At 45.0% G+C, this 23948-nt stretch overlaps 1 protein-coding gene across 1 annotated transcript; it reads left to right on the top strand.

Annotated features, from left to right (window-relative positions):
• The first annotated feature begins 9968 nt into the window (after positions 1-9968).
• On the top strand, positions 9969-16997 carry LOC118506504. Its single transcript, XM_036043723.1, has 3 exons — positions 9969-10498; positions 12242-14791; positions 14859-16997. The coding sequence occupies exons 1-2, from the start codon at positions 10234-10236 to the stop codon at positions 14731-14733; spliced, it is 2757 nt and encodes a 918-aa protein (XP_035899616.1). The 5' UTR covers positions 9969-10233; the 3' UTR covers positions 14734-14791; positions 14859-16997.
• The last annotated feature ends 6951 nt before the right edge of the window (positions 16998-23948 follow it).

Below are 23948 nucleotides of genomic sequence, written 5' to 3'. Positions count from 1 at the left end.
CCAGTTTTGGACATCAACGTATCTGCCGTAGCTGCTGGATGTTATTTATTTATTTATTTATTTGTTTATGGCTTAACAATTCTTTTTTACACTTAAAGGAAAACGAAGATGACAGTATTAGGTGGCAAGGAAAGAGGCTTCACGTAGACGGACACGAAAACGAGACAAGGGGACATTATAGTCGAACAGGTGATAGCACTTGTTGAAAGCCGATAAAGCTCGTAGCAGAGGATCGTTCGAACCGTAGCGGGTGTGGCGGGATGGGATATAAAGGGGAGGTATATCGCGGAGGCGTCGGGAAGGAGCATAAAGGGGGATGGCAGACACAGGAGACCCCAATGAAGCTAGCACGGATATGGAAATGCCTTTCCTCAATGGTATCTAGCCCAAGAAGACGGCAACGGACTGGATAGGGAGGGAGAGCAAGACGACCGTTAAGGAAGCGCCGAACAGCTACACGAGTGAATTTACGCTGAACGCTCTCCAGTCTGGCCATCGCAGTGGAGCCCTGGGGGAGACCAGACTACAGCCGCGTATTCCAAGGAGGATCGCACCCAACAGCAGTACAGGGAATTCAAGCAGCGGGGATCGCGAATTTCGGACGATAGCCTAATAATCAGATCCAGTGATTTATTAGCCTTGCTAGTTACATAATCAACGTGGGAACTGAAGGACAGCGTTTCGTCGAGCCACACACCCAGATCCTTTACAGAGGATACACGACGTATTACTGTATCACAGAGGGAACAGGGAGGGAGTTATGGAAAGAAACATTTTCAGTCCTTTTTGTAATTTGAAATACTATTTAGGAAACATAGCAGTTGAGAAACAATTATCGAAAGACTCTCGGTACCTCGGTCCACGCTGGTACTTTCATCCTAGTGAAGCTATATCTATCTCTCAATATCAGATGAACACCAAACGAGCTCCAATCCACTTCAGTATGATGTTCCTAGACAATCCCGGATCGCTGCAATCATCAGTCAATCAGATGCTGTCTTCTAGACGCACTGATTATCGAGCTGGTTATCGAGCATCACACCTAGATCGCGAACGGATGTAACATGAACCGGAGATAATTCTTCTTCTTGGACCTAACGACCTACCTCTTAAGGTCATGCCTGCCATTTCTGGCTTACGAGACTTAAAGATACCACGTAGTTGGAAAGTCAGTCTTCACTACCGCAAAGCAGTCCGGAAGGGATTTTTAAACCCGGTCCTGCCGTATGAAGACCGGCACCGTTTCGCCTCTTCCACCGGGCCACCCCTAGATAATTCAGAATGTGAACAGTCTAATTCAATGGGGACTGAGAATGAGAATTGAAACTCTCCTCAGCAGCGCCTTAGCAATCAGTGTACCGGACAAGTACTTGATGATATTTCTTTTATTCAAAACAAATAGCGGTTGCATTATACTCATCAAACTTCCGTTCGAATATTTGTCTCCTTCTCTATGTGTGTTTATCATTTGAAGGATTTCGTTGTTAATTTTTATCGCGAATATTCTGAGCATTGAGATGATGTTGAACTTTCACTTAGGCATCTTAATGTAGCTTTGATTGTGTATTCCAATTATGGCGGCCTGTTCCACTTCTGCAGCAATCGACTGTATTAGGTTTGATCTTCACTACTGGAAAGCGACACACTTGCTTGCTTTCGAGTTTATACGCAGTTGGCTTTGCGTGACATCATCCTAATTAGCTGTTTAATCCATAAGGCAACATTTTGCAATTGTTTATTATATACAGAGTTCTAGAAGCTTGAGGACAGTCCTTTCTAGATTATTTTTTCTGCATTCTTATACATAACAAGCAAATCAAAATTTTCACAAACGTCACGTCCGTGAAAAGTCTTGCGAATATTTGGGAGCTTCTAGATCCAACTTCAATAATATAGGACATGATTTGCGATCACTTCTGTTAAGCGTCAATCGTAGAAAGCTTCTCTCTCTCTCTCCTTTTTCCCTCTTATATTCTCATGCCTGATATGTCGGCTGATTAGATCTAATGATATCACATAGTTGAATAATCAGTCCTCACTACGGGACGGTCTGGATCAGATTTGAACTCTGGTCCTGCCGTGTGAAGACAGTCACCTCTGTCACCTTATCCATTGGGCCGCCTAGAGTCGTAGTTAAAGGCTATTTTCACGTCAAGCTTCAAGTCTCTTAGCCATGATAGTATTGGTATACCTTTAATCAATGCACAACCATAGCATGTTCCAATAAACTGCCCTTACAGAAGACTGCCGATATAACTCGCACCAAAAGTCAAAGACCAGATAGAGTAGTTAAAGTCTCTGGATTAAGAAGAGATGGTAAGTTGATACTTTTACAGACAAAAAGAAGCAGACTGGGAATGATGTGTCCTTAGCAACGCTCTGTATCTTGATATGACCAGCACACATCAAATAGCTGGACGCCACAGAAGTCACAGACAATAAATAACAGCACAAGAAGCGAAATTGCTCCGGATGCTCGTAAAGATACTAACATACCCAAGCGAGAATAGCCTTAATTGACTTTCCCAAATGTATAAGGATAGACGCTGGTAGATTGATTGATTGACTTAGTTTCAAATTTAAAAGCTCTTGACGATGCGAACATGATTTACGCAAGCCGACCAAAAGAAGGTCAAAAGAGGTTGTCTGGTGATGTCTGGCTTTATGCTTTAAATGCGTTTCGGTGCAGCACAGTAATTACATTCCGACCGGCAAAAGTCATAATTAGCGACGTGCATTGTGCACCGGATGGAAATGAGGTGAGCGAAACGTTGTTTACCTCATTATAATTGCAAAACGCAATAATCGATTTGGCACGAGCATAAATCTGCTCCATCCCGTCATAAATGTCCAGTGCGTCCATGTGGAGTCTGGATGGTACTCGCCCAATACCGTCCATCGCACCGAAAGTCCGTGAACCATAAAGACGTAAAGACTGACCCGCCGGTGGCATAAAACACACTCAGACAGCATAAAAGCATCCCAGCAAACCCAGCATCGCGAAAGCACCCAAAGGGGTGGTGGGGGGTGAGGGTCAAGACTTTTACTTCAATGACGAAGTTTGTCTTTTGTTTGTTTGCGCGCGAGCGGCAACCCACGGGATGCAATAACTCATTTGCGTTTCGATCGATTTATGATTATGAGCTGGATGTTCAACAATAGCGATTGTGGGTTACAATATGCACATCAGCAAGAAGGCCGGCCGGATGTGGGAACGTTCGCCGCATCAGTTTAATGGCACCATCGCTTGTGTTCCTCCGGAGGATAAGTGACTCACGCAAGCGAGAAGAATGTGCAACAGCGGCAAGAAAACAGCAATAAGTATCAATCGCCCGGCTGTTCTTTGTTACTGTCCCAACAGGAACGAACGTGATGCTACAACACGCAAACGGTTAGGCATTCGAGGTCACAGTTTTTAAGTTGAAGAAAACATTGGAGCAAAAAAACAAAACTATAAAATGAAGTAAATTTTGCTTAACACATCGACAAAGCAAGAGTCGGATGTCGGATGCCGTTGAAAATTCTGCCCAGTCGGGAGAATCCTTATCTTCAGTAAATGGGGTAGAGATACACAACGCATCCCCCATCTGAAACCGGAAACAGATACGATAAGATACTCCGAAGGAAATGACTAGTAGGATGTAATTTCATCCCAACCGGTAGCGTTCGCTCGTATCTGGGTCAGGCTGGCGCATGATAGCGACCAATTCCAATTGTAAGACGTGTAGAAGAAAATAAAGCTTATTACTCGCAGATTCTTGGAGCCTGGCTAATCAAAAAGATCCTCAATTTCAATCAGGTCATATCATCTCAAACACAGTGCAATAGACATTTAAAAAAACACTCTGCCCATGTTCTTGGGAAGGCTTAAAATGATCGCTACCGTAAAAATTATTCTTATAATGAAATAATGTCCAGACGGGTCTCGTCAGGCATCCAGCTTTTCCTACGCTACAAACCCAAGTGCATCGGATGCTAGACCATAGACCATTAGAAATCATAAGTTTTGCTTCGCTGGACACCCAGCAATTGCACGCCCAATACAAGTTCTGTGCAGTTGCACTATGAAAGCAAACCCCCTGTCCTACACATCCCAGCATCCGGTTCGGGAATCGACCGAAAGAAATGTTCTCTACCAAGCACCAAACTACCAGCTAAACAGAAGAAAAAAATCAAGGAAGACCTTCACTGCCAGAAATCGGGTCGGCGCCAGCAAAACTGGTCCAAACGCGCTTCATCGGGCAACCCCAGCTATTGCACCCACTTGCTTTCAGTTTTGTGCTACACTACACTATAAAGCATCCGACACTTGGACGGAAAAAAAATGTTTTTGCGCCATCAAACTACCAACCCGGCAGAGAAAACAGGGAAGTCCTACACTTCCGGGCCTCGGGTACAAACGCGCCCCATCTATTGCACCCACTTACTAATTTGTTGTGACTCTCTAGCTACCAACACAAGCAACTCCTACACTAGAAAGCATCAGCATGCAAGGTCCGACCGAAATCTCAGGTTGTTGCATGTTCTGAGCGACTGCACAATTAAAAGAAACCAAGGTCTAAACTCGGTAGCATCGTCGTCGAAAAACCGACTAAAAATAATATTACTTTGGCTCATCGGACAACCAGCTATTATACCTACATACATATATTTTGTGAAACTCTACCAACAAGAACAGCCAAGTGCTGCTAAGTTTGTTTTTTTGCTTCATTGAACACCCAGCAATTGCACGCCCAATGCACGTTCCGTGCAACTGTACAACGAAAACGATCCAACACCTACACTCCTAAGCATCCGGTCCGTAGAGCAACTGAAGTAATATTATTTTGCCTCATCGCACGAGTGGTAATAGCTCTCTTCCAACAAGAGCAACCGTGTGCTAGACTACAAAGCATCCGCTGGTAGGACCGAGAGAAATAATTTCTTTCCACGCCATCATACTGCCAGGTCCACAGACAAAAAGACACGGAAGCCCGTCACTCCCCGACATCGGGTCCAAAGAGCGCCAGAAATATTGGTGAAACGCGCTTCATCGGGCAGCGATTGCACCCACTTACAAATTTTGTGCGTCTCTCTACCAACGAGAACAAATCCTACCCTACAAAGCATCAGCATGGTCCTAGGTCCGACCGGCATCTCAGTATTTTGCATCATTGAACAAAAAACAGTTGCACGCTCTGTGCTGCAACTGCACAACGCAAACAAACCCCGACCTACGCTCCTAAGCATCCGGTCCGAAAACTGGCTGAAACAATATTATTTCGTCGGCTCGCACAGGCGGTAATAGATTCCGCTCTCCATCGGTTGCTGGATCCAACAGAATTCATTTTTCTTTTCCTATTTTTTTGCATCATCGAACAACCGCAATGCACAAAAATAACCATAAATCCCACATGCATTCGGGTGCAAACCGCGTCAGAAGTATTGTTCAAACGCACCGCTTCGAACGCTCCGCCAAAGAAAAATGTTTTTCTTGTTTTAAACATTATTTCTCTACCAACACGAGCGGGCAAATCCCGCACCGGCCAGGTATCGTGCTGCTAGAACTGCTAGAAATAATTTCTTTTCGCGTCATCCAACTAAATACCGCGAACGAAAACAACGGGAAAGTGTTTCTACACTCCCAGGTTCGCATGTGGATGGTATGCAGGAAGCGGTAACCTTGGAAGCGGTAAACGCTGAAGAGTGGAGAGGAAAAACGATACCAAACTCTTCACTTATGTCGTGCCATGTAAGCGTATCCAACCACAGCAGGTAACACGATCGAACGACAAGTCATCGAGAAGAGCCGTCCAATCGGTCGTAATACCGACCTGATGCGATGAGCAACCAGCCGTGACACAAGGCAACAATCATAAGTCGCTAGATTTTGAAGGTTATCCTCTGAGGAAACACATCTTCCACCCTTATGCTTTGAAGATGGCTCGCCGAGCTTGCCAAGAAGTGATCGCAATAGTTTGACCATGCAAATCTCCAGTCGGCGATTCCGCAACCCGCACATAGCTGCACCATATGTTGTGCTGCACCATCAACACAACCTTGACATTGCACCGCGCAGGAAAGCGAGAGTCAAGAAGCGGTCTTCAGTAGCGAATCCGAATTGAAATTCGTTCCAACGCGACAGGAAACGTGTGTCAGGCCTGTCAGGAAAAACGGCCAAGCTCTTCCACACGCAATGTCGTAACGGGCGGAAGCAAGTGTGAAACTGGAGCCTGAAACTGCTGCAAACATTTCTTTCGCATTACTTCTTTTTTCTTTATCAAATAACTAGACAAAGCGGTTTTGTGGTGTACAACAGGAAACAATCTTCCGGTTGTGTGGTTTTATCAGCTTTCCCAAGAGCATATAAATTGAACCATTCCGATGGTGTAACGATGTGCATTATGATGGAGGGTGTATGCGAACGCTACGATGAAGATACCTTGCTCCAAGTACACCTCAAAAAAAAATTTTTTTTTCATTTTCTAAATCTCTTTTCACTCTCAGCTTGTTGCATCGTAGCCAGCGTTTCGGCACAATCCGCTACCTTCGCCCATGTTTGCCTTGATTACATTTTCCCCGGCGAAGTACGCGTTCACCTACCGCGAGTGCTACGATGAACGAGAGGGTGAACCCTAGTGGTGAGCTTTATCGAAGCCGAACAGATAGCAGTGCTGGTGCTTGCGGCCCTGGAAAAGCGAGAGAAAGAAAGCAAACACACACACACACACCGATTAGATCCTTCCGCAGACTTGAGGTTGTGTTGAGAGAGCCTGCGCGCTTACCAGCTCCTTGCTGATAATTATTTTGCACGGAATACATCCGGAAGTGCTCCGGCATCTTGGGCACGGCAGACGCAGTCGGCCCAAGCAAATGCTGCAGCGCGCATTTCTTCCCACGGACACTGTGAAATTGGAAAACGAAAAGGACATTCACACACACACCGGGATTAGTAAAGCTGTCGGAAAATTCAACCGTCAAGCCGTAAGAAAAGAAACACAAAGTTACACACCGCTCCACTGTTGCTTCGCTTTTTTCGTACGTCCCATCGTTCTCACACACACGCTCGGCTTGGCTGATTTACACTGGGATGTTTGAGACACTCCAAACGCTAATATGCTGCGCTATGCACCGGACAAATTACCGAACCGTTCACACTGCTAGCTTGCCAACGAATGATCTACGGCTGCTACTGCCACTCGGTTATCGAGCTACACCAGGAAGGTATGTGTGTATTATCGTCCTATGTACAATACACTCATGCCGTTGGAAGTGATGTGTGTATTGGTGGCTAGAATCGCGAGCACGCACTTTTCGCGCACTGTGAAACGCAACGGGGTATTTTTGGCGGCTAAAGTCGGAAATAAGATTCTCCCTCTCCCCATACAGCGGCACTCTGTTTTGGGAGTAAATTACACAAAAGGGCATAATTATTAATTTATATATTATTTATAATTATCAAACTAAAAATATTACAACTATTTTTCACCTTTTTACCAAATTTTTACCCCAACTTAAGATATCGCGGAAAGTTGGTGCCGTGAGGTTGGGGGTGGGGGGGAGGGGACTTTTATTTCGGACTTTAGACCAGACTTTTGCCGTACAAATCATTTTAAGCTCCGTAGATGAACCCTTCAACGTTACGCACTGTGCCAAGAATTTGCTCGCGCAGCCATCTTTCAACCCCGGTTGTGTGGGGGTTTCGTACTTTGCTCTAGATGATTCTCTCATCCAACGACACTACCACAAACACACAGTCGAAAAACACCCCTACCCACACTCCTGTTTTGTTGTGCCGATGGTGCGTTGTATGCGTCACGGCTGGAGTCGCATTTTTTGTTTTTGTTCGTATAGGACGCCCTGACCGTATTGCAGTTGGAGTCGCAGTTTCATCACTTTTTTATATGGGATTTGACATATGACCTACCTTACGATAAAACTGTAAGGTATGATCATCTGTGAAATCCCGTACAAAAAAAAAATCGATGCTGCTGTGACTTCAGCCTTACAGCTGGCCCTAGCCCAAGCTAGATGAGGCGACGCAACGTGATCAACGATCACACCACGCGATCAGCTGTCGAGTCTGCTCGGTTCATACCCATCACAGTGATTCAATCAAGAATTGATCGTTTTTCGTCCGGAAGCGACGCCGGGAATACTATATTTTATTATCCAAAAATCCTCCCCCCCCCTCCCCTCCCTACCTCTAGCAGCGGTAACCCGCAACACCGTATGTACAGCCGACCAAAGGTACGCTATTTTCGTACTCGCACTATTATCGCAAGTGGGCATAGCCCCAAACAGATGCGTCAGCCGCTTTCACTTGCGCGAACTGCAGCGAGACTGTGGAAGGAAAGGGTTGGGAGGGGTAAGCAGTGCATGGGTTAGATGGGAAGTATTTGCTTTAGCTCCATCCGCTCGCAACTATTGTGCGGTGTGCGGATGCTACAGTCCCCGGTTGCGGTGCACTCGCTTGAAGTTTGGTAGAATCCCGCACACACACACGAGAGAAAAAAAAAATGCATAACAACAGAAATATGTAAGAGCAAATGTGAGAATGCGAATGTTCAACCGAGGGTGGAATTTTCAAGCCCAAAACCTTGATCGAGTATTTTATTATAATTTTTTTATAGAAAGGTGTGTAGGAAAGAACTTGAGTAGAATCGATGTGATAGCGACGGCAAAATTGCATTTCGCTTAGGGCCTTCCGGGGGTATAATCTAGTGCCCGAGACTGTTTATGTCCAAGAGTCTACGAAAATAGGAACAAACAAAAAAATATTGATTGTCGCCAACGATTTAGCCAGACGATGTTCTTCTGCGATATGCTTTGTAGCGTAGGACAGCAAGATAGAGAACAAATTGTTGAAGGAGATCATCACTAACGAGACGATTTGCTGTGCGTTATTATGAAGAACGTATGCCGTTGGTGAAAGCATTTTTTTGTTTGTGTCTGTGTAACACGTCTTTCGACTACCCTCGACCTCCGCGACACGTGTAGAAAATATCTTAACCCTGGAACAGCTAGAGCAGGATCTCGGCTTAGAAGTAGAAAAGGAAAGGGGGAAAAAAAAAGAAGTACCCCAACACTTGGAAACAGACGCGTAGAAGCGCAGAAGCAAAGGAAAAAGAAAACAAGAGGTCAACGAAACGAAAGCACGATAAGCAGGACCTGGTGGTAAGCGGAAAGAAGAGCAGAGGAGCAGAGGAGCAAGGTATAGGGCCAAAAACACGTAACTTCTCGGAACTTCGCACGCATCCAGCACCTACAAACAGGACAAAATCCTCGACCGAAGCGAATATTCAGTGCTCGACGCAAGAGAAAAGATATTTGTCGTCGCTCTATTGTCTCGGACAGGGACAGTCGGGAGATATCGAGCACGCGTCACGCCACCGAAAAACACAAAGCACATACACACCTACATATACCCCATATGCCGCACGCATGTGAACATCTTGGGTGTGTGTGTGTGTGTGTGTGTGTAAATGCGTTTTGCGATGCGCAGTTGCGTTCCAGTACTTCCAGCAGGGGCAGTAGTGTACAAGTCTTCACATCTAGAAGGACACGCATTAGCGGGAAAGCGTCTTCGCTCCGTCTGGTTTTCTTTCCATCTTCCTTCCATCGACAGCTTCGTCGATGTAGACATGGTGTAACATTTGCGTGGAGTTACGTGCAGCATTGGGAGAGCCTGTTTTCGCCGATTCCACGGCTTGCTACCCGTGTGTCATTGAACCATCATCCCTCACTCTCAGCTCACGTTAAACTCCCCCATATCGGATGTGATGATCTGTATCGGCCCAATAATGCGGTCTCTCCTGTATCGTACCTAGACACAAGATCGCGCAGTTTCCACCCCAAGAGAGTCAATCCGTTCGCTCGCGACTTTGTTCGCATGTGTGTGCGCGCGTGTGTATAGGTGTGTAGGAACGCGAAGCCCGAACTCTCTTCGTGCTCCCCTCACGCGGGTGTGTATGTGTGGCTCGTGTAAACGAAGCTGTAGCTTGCAGTAAGACGCTAGAAGTGCGGGTTGCTTTGTCGAAACTTCCTCATTTTCTGTGTGGTCTTCGACAGCGACGGTTCTGCGTTCCTGTGCTCCCGGTACAGTGTCTTGTAAGTCAAACGTGTTTGTGCGTGTTTTTTACGTGTGTATTTGTGTATGTGTGTGTCTGTGTGTATGGACCAGAAATATTAAGCTTTTGTGCAGTGCGATACGAGTGCGTTAAATATTGACATTTTTGGCCGGTGGCGGCTGGCATGGAAGAACCGAAGCCACAACGCAAGTGCCGAAATCTATGCAACTTTTGCTCGCTTATGTTGCCCGCCATGGAAGGCCAGGAAGGGTTTGTGGTAGAGCATACGCCAGTGGACATGAGAATACCGGCCGGCCAGCAACTGTGCAGTTTTACGAACGTGTGCTTCTGTTGCGGTAAGCCGGCGGGCGCTGCGGGAAAGGCGCCAAACGAGCAGCAGCAGCAGCAACGAGCGCCGGTTAAGCTATCCTACGCGGAGGTCACGAAGCGTAAGAACGATGAGAAGCCCTTTTTACCTAACCTAACATTTCGGTGTGCTCTACTGGTGTTTATTCCGCTAACTCTTGTGTTTAACCTGCGCTCGACATTTTGTAGCGTAACCCTTGGTGAGATTTTGTGGACATGGTGGAAATTGTGTTTTCTTTTTCCACCCGTTTATCTCTAGGATACGGGCGGCGTACTCAGATATTTACGACCCCAAACTTTTCCTTGCCTAAAATTGAGTGTTTTAAACGACATTTCTCCTGATCTGATCTGATCGGATCCGTTGTGAATCTCCACCGGCAATTGTTCGAAACAGGGCGCAAATGTGAACGGGGCGTCATTCTGGTAATCGCAAGTGCCGCAATTGGCAACTGTTAGTTCGTCATCGGTAGCAGGAGAATTATTTCCTTGCATTGATTTTAATGTTGTATTAGGTCGAGTTATCAACCTGCTTAAGCATTTAGTAAAAACAAATGCAATTTTTATGAAGCAAAAGTTCGGGTCAACCACCCATGGGGAATGTGAGTTGTGAGATCGGTTTCTAGTTGGCGGGACGTTCGGTGTTTACTGTTTCCATGGTAACAACAGTACGAAAATGGCGGACCGAATATGATGTCGATGCCACAGAAGCTACGAGATGGTGTGAATTATCGAGAAGTCAGTTGCGTGTTGGAAGCGGATGTTGACAGTCACGAAGGCTAGAAGTTTCTTTTTCCGTTGTTTTTTTTCATTAGGGCTGGTAGGTTTTTCATTGGGCTGGGCTGTTAAACTTCATTTGCGTGTTTGACGTTAGCAAAAGAGGCCGCGTTAGTTGTGGCTGGCTGAAATCAGTAATATACCGGGGTAAAGTGCTTGACGGAGTGAATTTTCGTGGTAAGGTATAGATTGTGATGTGTGGTCAGTTTCGGGACCGACTATTGCCGTCGGTCTGGCGGGAAACGTAGAGGGCGCCTTAGTTGTGGCTGTCCCTTGGTGAATAGCGGTATGGAGCGAATGTTCATCGTGAAGGAATCAAATATGGCGTTGGTCCAGCGGGACCCATGATGAGACCATCGTTAAACGGGTTGGCTATGGCAGATGGCTCAGAGCATTCAATTTTCGCTACTGAAATGCCTTCAATTTAATTACCTTAAATAAATAATAATAGTATAATAGCTTTTTATATTTTTTCTTTTTATATTGCTATAACTATAGTATAATACATTTTGTCTGGAAAAGATACCCCTTTGCGTAGCTCAATTGCTAAAATGAGTGCCCGTGAGTGACATCTATTCAGACTTTAGGCAAAAGGTGTTGTGCGGATCAGATGAGCGATCCGAGATGTTTGTTTTCTCGATTCCGTGAACAAGGGAGTGACTCGGAATTTTCAGATAATTTGAGGCGTTCGAGAACATTCAGACCAACGACACTGTAGATAGAGATGACGTTGGATTTGTTGGGGACTAAATGATAAAGTTTCTGAATTGAATTACGCATGTCCAGGGACATCGAGTTCGTAGTGATGGGGTTGGTTTTTTTTTACTAACTTTCTATGTCGATCGAGTATTTAGATTAAAGGAAGTTATCATTTTTGCTGGATGTAGGCCGCTTGTGAATTCTTCTCAAATAGTTAGAAAAAAAACGATTCTGTAAATACGTCAAAAATTAAAGTACTCGTCCATTTGCACCTTTGCACCTATTCCGGCTACTAATGCTATTCTTTCTATCCCATTTCGTGCATACTTCCCGGTTATCTAATGGCACCGAAGGCAAACCAGGTGCAGAGCACTCAAAACCCATCGAACAGCAGGGTCTGTTAGCTCAAGCTAACAAACCAAAAAATCAGATGGAGGTGAAGAGCAGCGATACCTCAGCTAACCAACCGGAAGCCGGATCATTAAAATATCAGCAGAAGACTCCAGAGCGCAATGTAGAGCCTGCCCCAACTGGTCATCTCGGGGCCGAATCATTGCAGTACCAGCGAAGCGTTGGTGGAAAGGTGGTGGAGAATGTTGGTCCTCCCGAACATCAACAACCGTGTGTCGCTCAGCAATATCAGAGACAAAACTCGGGTTCACAACCTGCCCAGCACTGGCCCCGTTACACCAACCAGCAGCCCGATGCGCATGCTAATTACTATCGCAAGTCTGCTGGCGGTAAGCAGCCAAACCATGTCGGCAATGCTTATGAGGGGCGTGCTGACCAACGGTCGGGTGAAAAGAATTTTGCCCGAGCTGATCATCTGGGAGCCGCATCATTGAAATACCAGCAGGGCGCGGGTAACAATATGCATACAGCAAACGTCGCTCAAAGATCCAAGGGACGTAACATGAACATGGGTCACCCTGGCCAACAGTGGCATGCGTACACCAACCAACAGCCCGAGAGACGTAATGCGGACGGAAATTGGTATCGAAACGCACCGGTCGGCAACCGGCCGAATCTTGGCGGCAAAGCTAATGAGCGGCCCCCGTGGCATGGTGCCCCACGGACACAACCAAAACATATGTCTACTCCAGCTCCCAAACCCGCTGGTGAACAGCAAACAAACAACAGGCACGGAAAGCAGCAGCACAGTTCGAAACCCAATGGGCCTGCAGCTCAACAAGAACGCATGTGGCACGAGGAAATGATACGGCTTAACCCGGCGCCGCAGCAGCTCGATCCGGCAAGGACATGGTTGCGAAACATTAAGAACGTAAACACATCGGTCCCGAAGGAACACGAGCAAGAGGTGGAGGAAGCGATTGCTCGGCTAGACCAGACGCGCCAGGAGGTGCAGGCCGCATCATTGATACCGCAGCAGCCCGTAAAGGAGAAATGTTACCGAATGGATACCATTTCGGACGATGAATTACAGGCGATAAGGGAGAAGCTGGACAAGCTGCAGCAGTTGCGGCGCGAACAGATGCAGCCACAGCCATTGGCCAAAGAAGCTGTAGGCTGGCGGGACCGGACGCACCAAGAGCTGATGGCGCAACAATCGGGACAGCAGCCAATAATGCGGGAGAGAGCTGGGGACCAGCAAGAACGGTCGCGGCAAGAGCTAAACCCGATGCAAACGATGGGCCAACAGCAGCCAACGCCCACGGAGCTAGCTATCGCACAGCAGTATCGCTCGATTCCGGACGGACAACAGCAAATGCAGTTGCAGCAGCCAATGCCCGCGGCAGACAGGGGCAACCAGCTGCAACCAATGCAGCCTAATGCGGATGTCCAAGAACTGATGCGACAGCAGATGGAACGGTTTCGAATACTGCAGCTTCTGCCAACATCGGAGGCGCAAGAAAAGCAGCGCCATGAGATACTAGCGCACCAGTGGGAGTTGGAGAAAAAAATATTTTCTCCGGAGCCGCCTCATCAGTTGATGCCGCTGCGGCCGATGGCGTGTCAGATGATGCCTCAGCAACGCATGTCACGCCCGTCGATGCCGCACCAGCCGAGACCACTGCAGCCAAACTTGCCGCAACCCATGGCACATCAGATGCTGCCCCAACAGCGTATGCCGCAACCGCATGTCACGCACCAGTACAGGCCGCCACAGCCTATGATGGACCAGGCCATGCCGCGTCAGTCGATGCAGCAACAGTGCATGCCCTTGCAAACCATGCCGCAACAGGAACGTCAGATGATGCCCCAGCAACCTATGGCACAACCGATGATACAACAGCAGCCGATTTATCAGCAGGCTGCCTCGCAACAGCCCATACCACAGCAAGCTACGGGATGTCAGCAGATGCCCATGTCTTACCAACCAACGCCGTATCAGACGGCGCAGGCACAGCAACGCATGCCGCACTACCCAATGCCGCAGCAACCCGTGGCACAAAACCTGGTGTCGGGGGATGCGTCTCAGCCGCACCAGGCCAGGCTCCCATACACCAACCGTCTGGTCGAGCCATCATACGGCGAATGGCGTAATTCTACCGTATCGCCGCGCCACACCAGGCTCCCATACACCAACCGTCTGGTCGATCCATCATACGACGAATGGCGTAATTCTACCGTACCGCCCTCACACCCGGAATCGTATGGAACAAACGGACAACTGGTGCCTGTGCAGCAGGCACGTCCTGTAGATCAGATGCAGGATCGCAGACCGGCAGTACCGTATGATGGTAGCCCCATGAATATCTACGCACAACACGGATTGCCGATGGTTGATGATCGTCAACGTGCGGTTTCATACTCCGGAATGCAACAAAACGCCATACAGCAAGCACCCGTAAACCGTCCGGCAAACATCTACAATCCCAATTAGTCCGGATCAGGGAAGCAATCCTGGGAACGGCCTCTAAGGAGCGTGTCGAACACATCAGGTAAAGGAAAGGTTGATTCTATGTGCGTGGCACTAAAACTATCTAACAACGATCTTTTCTACTTTAGACACACACATTCGATCCTGCTCCTGTTAGCTGTTTGATGTACTACGTTCCTGCTGCCATCTTTTAGCTGACATCAACTGAAACTAAATTGCTGTAAGAATATAAATTCGTACATGACATTTGTTTGCAAATAGAAAGAGAGGTATAGAGCAAAGAAGAAGAAGAGAGAGAGAAAAGGAGAGAAAAGGAGAGAAATGGAGAGAGAGAGAAGAGTTAAAAAGACATATCCAGAAAAAAGAACATTTAGGAGCTTTCTCAAACATTTCAAGAGCTAGTGTCTGCTTTCCAATTTATGTCTGACTACCAATTGATTTTTTCCGAATAATTTCATTAGATAAAAATTGACTTCTTGTAGGAGAATTGGAGAATACGGAGAAACTAGCCACTTTCTTAATTGCTTGAATGGAATTTCTTGATAATAGGCTAGTTTTTTCCTGAGGAATTATAGCTCTTATATAGATGGACACTTGGTAGCAGCTTGATTTTTTGCTGTCCTAATTAGAATTTCTTGATGATAGATGAGTATGGCAGGACTTCTCTTACATTGATAGACACTTGGTTGGAGTTTGTTTTCTTGATTAAAATTGCTACATACATTTCACAACTTGATACTTCGTATGCAGCTGCATACAGATTGCTTACATTCAGTTTTAATCATAAAACATATTATACAATTATATTAGAATTATATGGAACGGTTTGGAAAACTAATGCAAGACAGGGGACATATTTGGGGCAAGAAAAAATTTCCAGTACTGCGCTCTTTTATAAGATCTTATCTACGACATCCATCATCATCTAGCGTCTGTAGCATCTAGCGTACCTTGAAGTTGCGCCGCATAATCTCATCCTTACACATCTTTGAACGATTTTGGCCAAAATGTACGGCCAAATGTGTCCTCAGTGTTGAAAGTTTCGGCATTCGAGGAGGTAACTTTTTTCTGTTCAAAATCGTAGTACTGTTTGTTTTTTTTTTTTTTTGTTTTGTCCCATCATTCGAATTTTCCAGCATAATTAAGTAACCGCGACAATATGGAAGGATAGTTAAAATAGAAGCTGTTCAGCGTAGATTAGTGAAACAGCTGATAATATGGTTAATATGGATAATATGGATAATATGGATAATATGGTCCTTACTACCGGACTAGAGGATTATCTTTTGGACTTTGTTCGTTCGTTCATGGAATCGTTAGAGCTTATTACCGGTGTTATTGACGTTCTGATCCTTGCATATCAAATAAATAAATTGATTTATCAATCAAAATCAAGCCAGGAGCTAGGAAAACTAGTTAAAAATAATAGCCGAAGCAAAATACTCCATTACCCAATTCGGGTTTCAACGAGGCCTTTCATCTGTTAAATAACTACATAGACTACATAGACTCTAAAAAGCCGTCTACTAAACTGCAACATTAAAACATAAACCGGATTCTCGAAATAGACTTCAAAACAAATTAATCGAGAGTATTTAAAAGTTTGAAAATTTGAAGAGAATTGCCACTGGTGGCTTTCAAAATCGGCCTACTGAGATCAAAATCTTTGCTATGCTATTCATTTTGTAATGAGCGACAATCATTCCGGAGAGCGAACGAAACCTACTTTTATGAGCTTGAACTGAACACTATAATGTATAAGTATAAGAATTTACTGCTTTATAAATCGAATAGAGTGCACATTATGCTTAAGATATCAAACATTTTCACACTAATCTTTCGTAAGACCGTTTTGTTCTATATGCGTCACCGATCTAGGCCAACTTCAAGTACTAAAAAAAATTGTTTAGCTAAATTTTTGCTCCAGAACAACTTTACCACACACAACACTGAATTTATTTCCAACAACATACAATGAAAAATTTATCAACAATCGACTGTCCTCTAAGAATCATGAATTGGCTAACTTTTTCGATAAACGACAAATTGAATTGGATGATTATTGGACTTGTTTTTATACCTACGCAGTTTGTATAAATCGACAGTCAAGACCCTCACAACGGAGGGACGGGTCCGGAGGGATCGCCGGTGAGGGACCGACACAGCTGACGCCAACACCACCTGGCGTCAGGAATAATGTCAAAACCGATCTCAATTTTAAATTCTAAAACTGTAATACAATAGAAAACGTTTAAATAAACATTTAAATCTGCAAAACAAAACATTTTATTATGTGTAGTGAATTTGATGATAATGTGATCACAATTGTTGATGATAATGTGGGTGGGTTTAACGGTAAGCGTACTGCGACACACAGAGCCGAAACATATGAAGAAGTCCTGAAAGCTTATACAGTTGCCTTTATTTGAAGTATGTCACTATCATCAATGTCCTGCGCTTATCTAAACGATGAAACAATTTTGAAAGTTTTACTCACTATTCCCATTTCGAGTGCAATAGGTGAAAGATTCTGTTCGGCTTTAAAGTGTGTATTTTTTTTGCGAAACTGAATGGGGGAATGTTGATGGCCACATAGAACAAATTTTGTGTGGATTAACTAGATATTACAACTATCGCCAAAGCATTTGCTCGAATTTGGTAGTTCATTATCACGACCGTGCTGGCGGACGTATAAACGCCATCACTCCATCTCAATTTGGGCCGAGCACGCCTTCTCTGTCCGTGTAGAAGGCCTTATTCTTGGGGGACTTGGACGAGTTGGGTCATCCGGTATCATTCTCATGACATGACCAGCTAGTGGAGCTCATCATTGTATCGGCTCTTTGATTGTTCTTCCACACAAACGGGACTAAAAATCCTCTCAAAGGGCAGCTAAGAGGGTTTCGTTTAAAATCTATCTGTACATCACACCTGTGCAAAGCAGTATTTGTTGTCAGGGCCACTGGTTGTGTCACCATAATTTTGGTTTACGCCACGTTGATCTCCAGCCTCCTCGGGTTCTGTGCCGCTCGCTCGATCCTTTTGGCAAGCTTCTACTTCATAGGAAAACTACAAACCCCTGTTATCTATGTCATCGTCGTGTGCCAGGACCAGGTAAGACTGGTAGAAAACGGTGCTCGAAGTTTCCATCTCGTCACGGATGGCTATCTCTTCTTCTTCCTTGGCGCTTCTATATCGAGAGATCTCGGCTGGTCTATCGAGGCGGTCTGGATGGGATTTGAACTCTGGTCATGCCGTGTGAAGACTTGTGCCGTTATCGCCTCTGCCACCGAACCACCCCTGACTTTCTCTAGTGCTAAATAAATATTCCAAACTACAGATACAGTTTAAAGGCTATTTTTATTAAAGTTACTAAAGTGATTCGATTGGAAATCCAAACACCTTAAAATTGAAGAGTTGCTGTACTTTGCGTTTTCGATTCAAATTATCCGAGTTTAACCATTAGAAAAACATTTTATATACTTTTTTATATATTGTCCATTTCATATTTTATGCTTCAAAATAATTATAGCTACAGTCTGAAGAAGTTTTGCAATAACGTCAAAAGAACTTATCAGTTTGTCCAGCAAAAACAGATTTTTTGTTCTCGATCAACATACTTTATCCCGTAAACCCCGTAGTTTTACAGCAAATTCTCTCTTCAATGTTGGAGAATTAAGGAGAAAGTAGAAAGGAGAAAGTTTTAGTAAATTGGATCATAAAATTGTAACATTATATGAAAATTAAAAATAATCATAGAAGGCTTTGATTTTAACCCCTTATCGCGTTTGAGTCACTGTGTATTTTTCACCGTAGCTTTACGAACGTGATACAATTTTTTTTTCGCATTTCAATGAATAGTATTTTTAAAAAGAGATATAAAATAAGGCAACAGATATTCCTTCCTAATTTATATGACCCAAAAAAACTCGTTCAAAGAACTATTATATTGAACATTTATTTTTCTATGCAGTCAGAAAAAGTAACAACGCATCAGGCGAGCAAATCTGCGCACACATGCGCACATGGTTCGTAGTTGCGAATGTGTTTGAAAACAAAAATGCACTTTCCCCATCCTACTCCAGCAGGCAGGACGGTTCAGCTCGTTGCGCAATGCCACCCTGCTGTGCAGTTAACCGATGCAACAACCGTCCCGCGTCCCTCAACCAACCTCCCCCTTGTCCTCCTTCCAATGCTAACCGAACGGCGCAAATGCAGTCCGGTTCCGTACCTTTCCGAAACCACTCACACATGCACAACCTACCGGTAAGGTTTTATTGCGCAGCATTTCTCAGACCCGAGCGTTTGGCTCGTTTCATTGAGCTTGGGACCGTCGTGGCAGACCCGTTTTGCATGTAGCAGATACTTCTTGGCCGTCTGTTGATTTTACAAATTCCAAATTTTGTTCTGCAACGAAGTAAGTATCTTCATACATGATTAGAATGCTACATGAGAAAAAAAAAATATCACTATAGTAAATCTGACCGCCCACAGCTGAGTACTGGTGACGCCGCGGCAGGGAATGCAAAAGAATAGAATGTCTGACAAACGATACGTCTATAAGATGATGTTATGTGACGCTACGTCCGAACTGTTCTGCATCCAGTCGCGCCCAATCGTAGATGAAATTATAAAGTACATAATACTGCTGGACCATCGTATCGGTGAGGCAACGTCCCTGTACCATTTCCACGTCCTCGCGAGGGCGATCTTTAAGCTGCGCGAGGAAATCAAGGAAACGCAACTGTTAGAAAAGCATCTCGCATCCATGGAGCGATTGGAGTGGGAGGAATAGATGCTGTCCAGAATGTACACACGATGCGTAATGCCAAATAGTACAGCACACGGATCGGGAGAGCCCTTCCATGAGCTGGGCCACGTTACATCACCCAATTCCCATTCGAAGTGTTGCCGAGTTAGAAAGCTTTACAACTTCGCAATACTTCTTGCCAGAGATGGTAGCAGCTAGCATAAGACAATCTATATAAAGAAATACACTGTAAGTATCGTAACACAATAAAAGATGCAAATTATGTTTCGGATGTAATTCAAAAAATAATTATTGAAGCAAAACTGGCATGCCCGATGATATCGCATTGAAAAAAAAAAATCCAAATTTATTTTTCTTTTTAAATAATATGCTCAGGACTCATTCTTCTTCAGTCATTAGTAAACAGTTCATCACTTAAGTTTTTAATAAAGAGTTTTTCAAAGTATCAATTGCTATATTTACTTAACTGCCATGCGAAACACGATAACGACAGCCAAATACGGTTAAAGGTAAGAGCAGAGAGCGGCAAGCTCTTTTTTCTGGTTGAATCACGATAAAGTCTTCTTGATTATTAAATAAGGCTAAATTAATTAAATTAATAAAAACCAATACATACCTACAACGAAGTGAATTTATATAGTGGGCTAGTGTATTGATGCCTGCTGATTGGAATCTTGGCATCATCTATTCCACATATAAGAAGGGAGATAAGCTAGAGTGCATCTTTTCGTCGATTTTAAGGCCACAGACAGTAAATGACAGTCAGGACATGGCAGTATAGTCCAATGAGCTCGTTTGGAATTTCGGTCAAGCTTACCAGGCTTGTGAGAATGACAATGGCCAACACCACAGGTCAGGTGAAGGTGGATGGAAAGCTCTAAGGACCCGTTGCTACCACGATTGGCCAGCGCCAGGGATATGGGATTGCCTGTCTTTTCTCTTAATTCTGAACGCTAGAAAAAAGTCATCATACCACCTAAGCATGACTCATCGCAGGACAAGCACAAACATGTTACACGGCTTACAGCAGCTTTTCCAGTCCCTTTGTTCAGCTTGTTGATGATCTCATTTGCTTCAACCCCAACCCATGGATCCCATAGCATGAAATTAAATTTTAAATCAGAAAACGAAGCTGTCCGAAGTAACATAAACATTTTGTTTATGGCGATCAAGTATGGCGCCTGTTTTCCGGCGACGCAACGGAAGCAAACATGAAACCCCCCTCAGTTTCTGCAGTCGAGAAGAAAGAAAACCATACAAAAGCCTGATTTATGCGTCTGGGCACAGGCGATGGAAAAATGATGAAACTGGATTGTGTTTCAGTTTGAGTTTTGCCGAGTACTCCCCAATGAAACACGCGCAACGAAACGTAAGCCTGGCAGGAAGTGGGCACAAGCGTTGGGGTCAACAGTCGACATAAATAACAAAAAAGATTTTGAAGCTGCCTACTAACAGAGCTGAGAAAAACTCATTAACTTAGAGGGATTTTTGGTCTCATACGTGTGGAAGAATAATGAATATAGTCCTTGAAGGTCTTCCGCATGGACAGAGCAGGCGTGGTAGATCAAAAAATGAGATAGAGTGATGACGTTGATGCGTCCGCCAGAACTAAAACCACTCACTTTGTGGGTAATTTGTAACGTACCGGGAATAGGAAAACATCCTCCATTTCAATCGCACTTGTACATTTGCTTCTATTCGTTGGTTGACGTGAGTCTTGTAAGCTTTCACGCCTCAAGCAAATTGAAAACTATTCCTGGTAGGCTCAAAAGATGCACAATATTAGCGAATCTCTGAGGCGAACTACAAGAGGGGAGCAAAATAGAGAGATAGAGAGCAGACGAGCCTATTTTTGCTAGGGCCGGCAAGGGCCCACTGAAGGAGCTCTCTCGATGCTCGTTCGATAAGAATTCCCGATTGAAGAAAACCCGATCAAAGACAGCTTTAAAAGCTTCAATAGTCAATCAGAGTAAAAATGCGATTGCATTTATTTTGGATGACGCAATTCAACGTTTCCCGGATCGATAACTCACGGCAGTAAGCGTGCAGCTTCAGTGTCGTAATTGGTCGTCAAAAGTAGCACGTCAACCGTGTGACATGCTTTCGGGCTGACCTTTCGCTTAGCATACGCCTTGTCGGTCGGACTCAATTTCTCCCCTGACACACCCCAAGGGTTGGTATTTAATTGCAGCTATCGTTTTACGATCTGCCCTTCTAGACTGGCTTTACAACAGTTACCAAAATCGTTGAGCCCGACGCACTGAGGACAGGCGCGCTGCGCTTTAACCCGAAACCCGAACGTGTGTAGTGCAATTATTGGCTAATTAAAATTCCTCTTCATTTGCATTGCTGCTTTCCTGGGGCTTGTTCCTGGTGCTGGTTCCCCCCCCCCCCTCCTCCCCAACCCACGAAATACGATGGCATCCTCGCAATGGCCCATAGCGCATGCCGTTTTATGGTGCGTTTTACGACGGCTCCAATATCACCTTTTGTTGCACATTTTTCGGCTGCCCGTGCATTTTAACCGGACGAAGCTGGACAATGCACATCGCCAAGGTGCAAAGAGTGGAGTCCAGCACGGATGGTTCGGTATGGAAAAAAATAAGTGTGATAAGTTCGAGCGTTGCGACATTCATTGCTTTATTGGATGGAGTTGCAATAACCTTTCTTCATTTGCAAAACCTTCAAAAGTTCAGCTTTAATAGGTCCCAATAAAACTCGAACTCCAGACCGTTGGCTCGAAGGGACAAAGAAATGTTGCTTTTTTCTCCCGAGTAAAACCTTGACGATGTTGATGAGTAAGAGGATTGGAAAAGGAGAAAAACAAAGCAATGCCATAACCTCTTTTTAAGATCTCACGTCCGGAGCATCCCAAGAAATGCTGTCCTCATTTGTTTCGGCACCACTGAAGTTATGCATGAATATTCAAGCACTGATTAAATTCGTTTTTGCTGCGTTTTTCTCGTACACCGGTTTTGCGAGGGTGCCTTGCCTTCCGGCAATGACCTCCCCAAACCACAAAAACTTCAACTACGGATGGAAAATAATCTGAAGCTTTGCTGTGCCGAAGCACACATCAGCATCGATGGCATCGAGGGCACCGGGAAGCGCACAGCCAGCAAATTTATGGGCTTGCGATAATTTATGACACCTCCCGAGTACGATCGATCGGCGTTGCATCGCGGGCGGAAACGATATCGTTTTATTGCATGCAGCTGCATGTGCTACGGCTGATGCAATCCGTTGCGCATTTGCGGGCAATTGTCGAAGCGTCGAAAGGAATGCCAGATTCGTCATGCTGGCGAGCAAAATCGTGCTACGCTTCGACAGCGTGCAATAAGTCGATAATCTTGCGGTTGGCCCCGCTCGGAGGATTTGCCAGCGAAAGGTTAGCTAGGAAGTAAACTTTCTAGTTCATCAGTTTTTGCTCCGAACCGGGGTTTGCGTTGAGCGGAAACCAAATATGGGCATCGTAAAATTGTACCAGAAGATGGGGCTACTCGCTTGCTCGCCCAATGGATGTGTCAAAGGGCTTTGGTAGCAATAAACTCATCTCGCTACTCGCTGGGTACCACGCTCGTACACGTACAGTAATTGCGATTGAAGGGATTTGCTGTGCAGCATTCCAGTCTCCAATTTCATCCCCCTAGTACCAGCCATAGAACATCATACCACCTAAGCATGACTCATCGCAGGACAAGCACAAACATGTTACACGACTTAGAACAGCTTTTCCAGTCCCATTGTTCAGCTTGTTGGTGATCTCATTTGCTTCAACCCCAACCCATGCACCCCATAGCATGAAATTAAATTTTAAATCAGAAAACGAAGCTGTCCGAAGTAACATAAACATTTTGTTTATGGCGATCAAGTATGGCGCCCGTTTTCCGGCGACGCAACGGAAGCAAACATGAAACCCCCCCAGTTTCTGCAGTCGAGAAGAAAGAAAACCATACAAAAGCCTGATTTACTCGTCTGGGCACAGGCGATGGAAAAATGTTGAAACTGGATTGTGTTTCAGTTTCAGTTTTACTGAGTGCTCCCCAATGAAACACGAGCTACGAAACGTAAGCCTGGCAGGAAGTGAACACAAGTGTTAGAGGCTCCCCTCCATGCATACCAACAATAAAGTGAATTTATATAGTGCATTTAAGCCTGCTGATTAGAATCTTGGCATTATCTATTCCACATATAAGAAGGCAGATAAGTTAGAGTGCAGCAGCTACAGGGGTTTTACGATGATGAATACCGCCTACAAAATCTTCTCCCTGATATTGCAAAACTCGACTAGTCCCATTCATCGGCGAGATAGTTGGAAACTGTCATACAGGATTTCCACCAAGCGGAAAATCTTGGAGAAGTTGATAGGGCAGCAGCTTCAATTCTACCCCAATTCTATCTCTTCGTCGATTTTAAGGCCACAGACAGTAAATGACAGCCAGGACAT

Source organism: Anopheles stephensi, chromosome X, assembly GCF_013141755.1.
Source record: "Anopheles stephensi strain Indian chromosome X, UCI_ANSTEP_V1.0, whole genome shotgun sequence".
In the NCBI taxonomy this organism is placed as follows: Eukaryota; Metazoa; Arthropoda; class Insecta; order Diptera; family Culicidae; genus Anopheles; species Anopheles stephensi.
The sequence above is the reverse complement of the archived record's forward strand: the minus strand, read 5'-3'. Positions and strand labels throughout refer to the sequence as shown.

Coding starts and splice junctions, on each gene's coding strand:
- LOC118506504 (XM_036043723.1), top strand. CDS start 10,234: ATGGAAGAACCGAAGCCACAACGCAAGTGCCGAAATCTATGCAACTTT. Junction 10,499..12,241: donor CTACGCGGAGGTCACGAAGC/GTAAGAACGATG, acceptor ATGGCACCGAAG/GCAAACCAGGTGCAGAGCAC.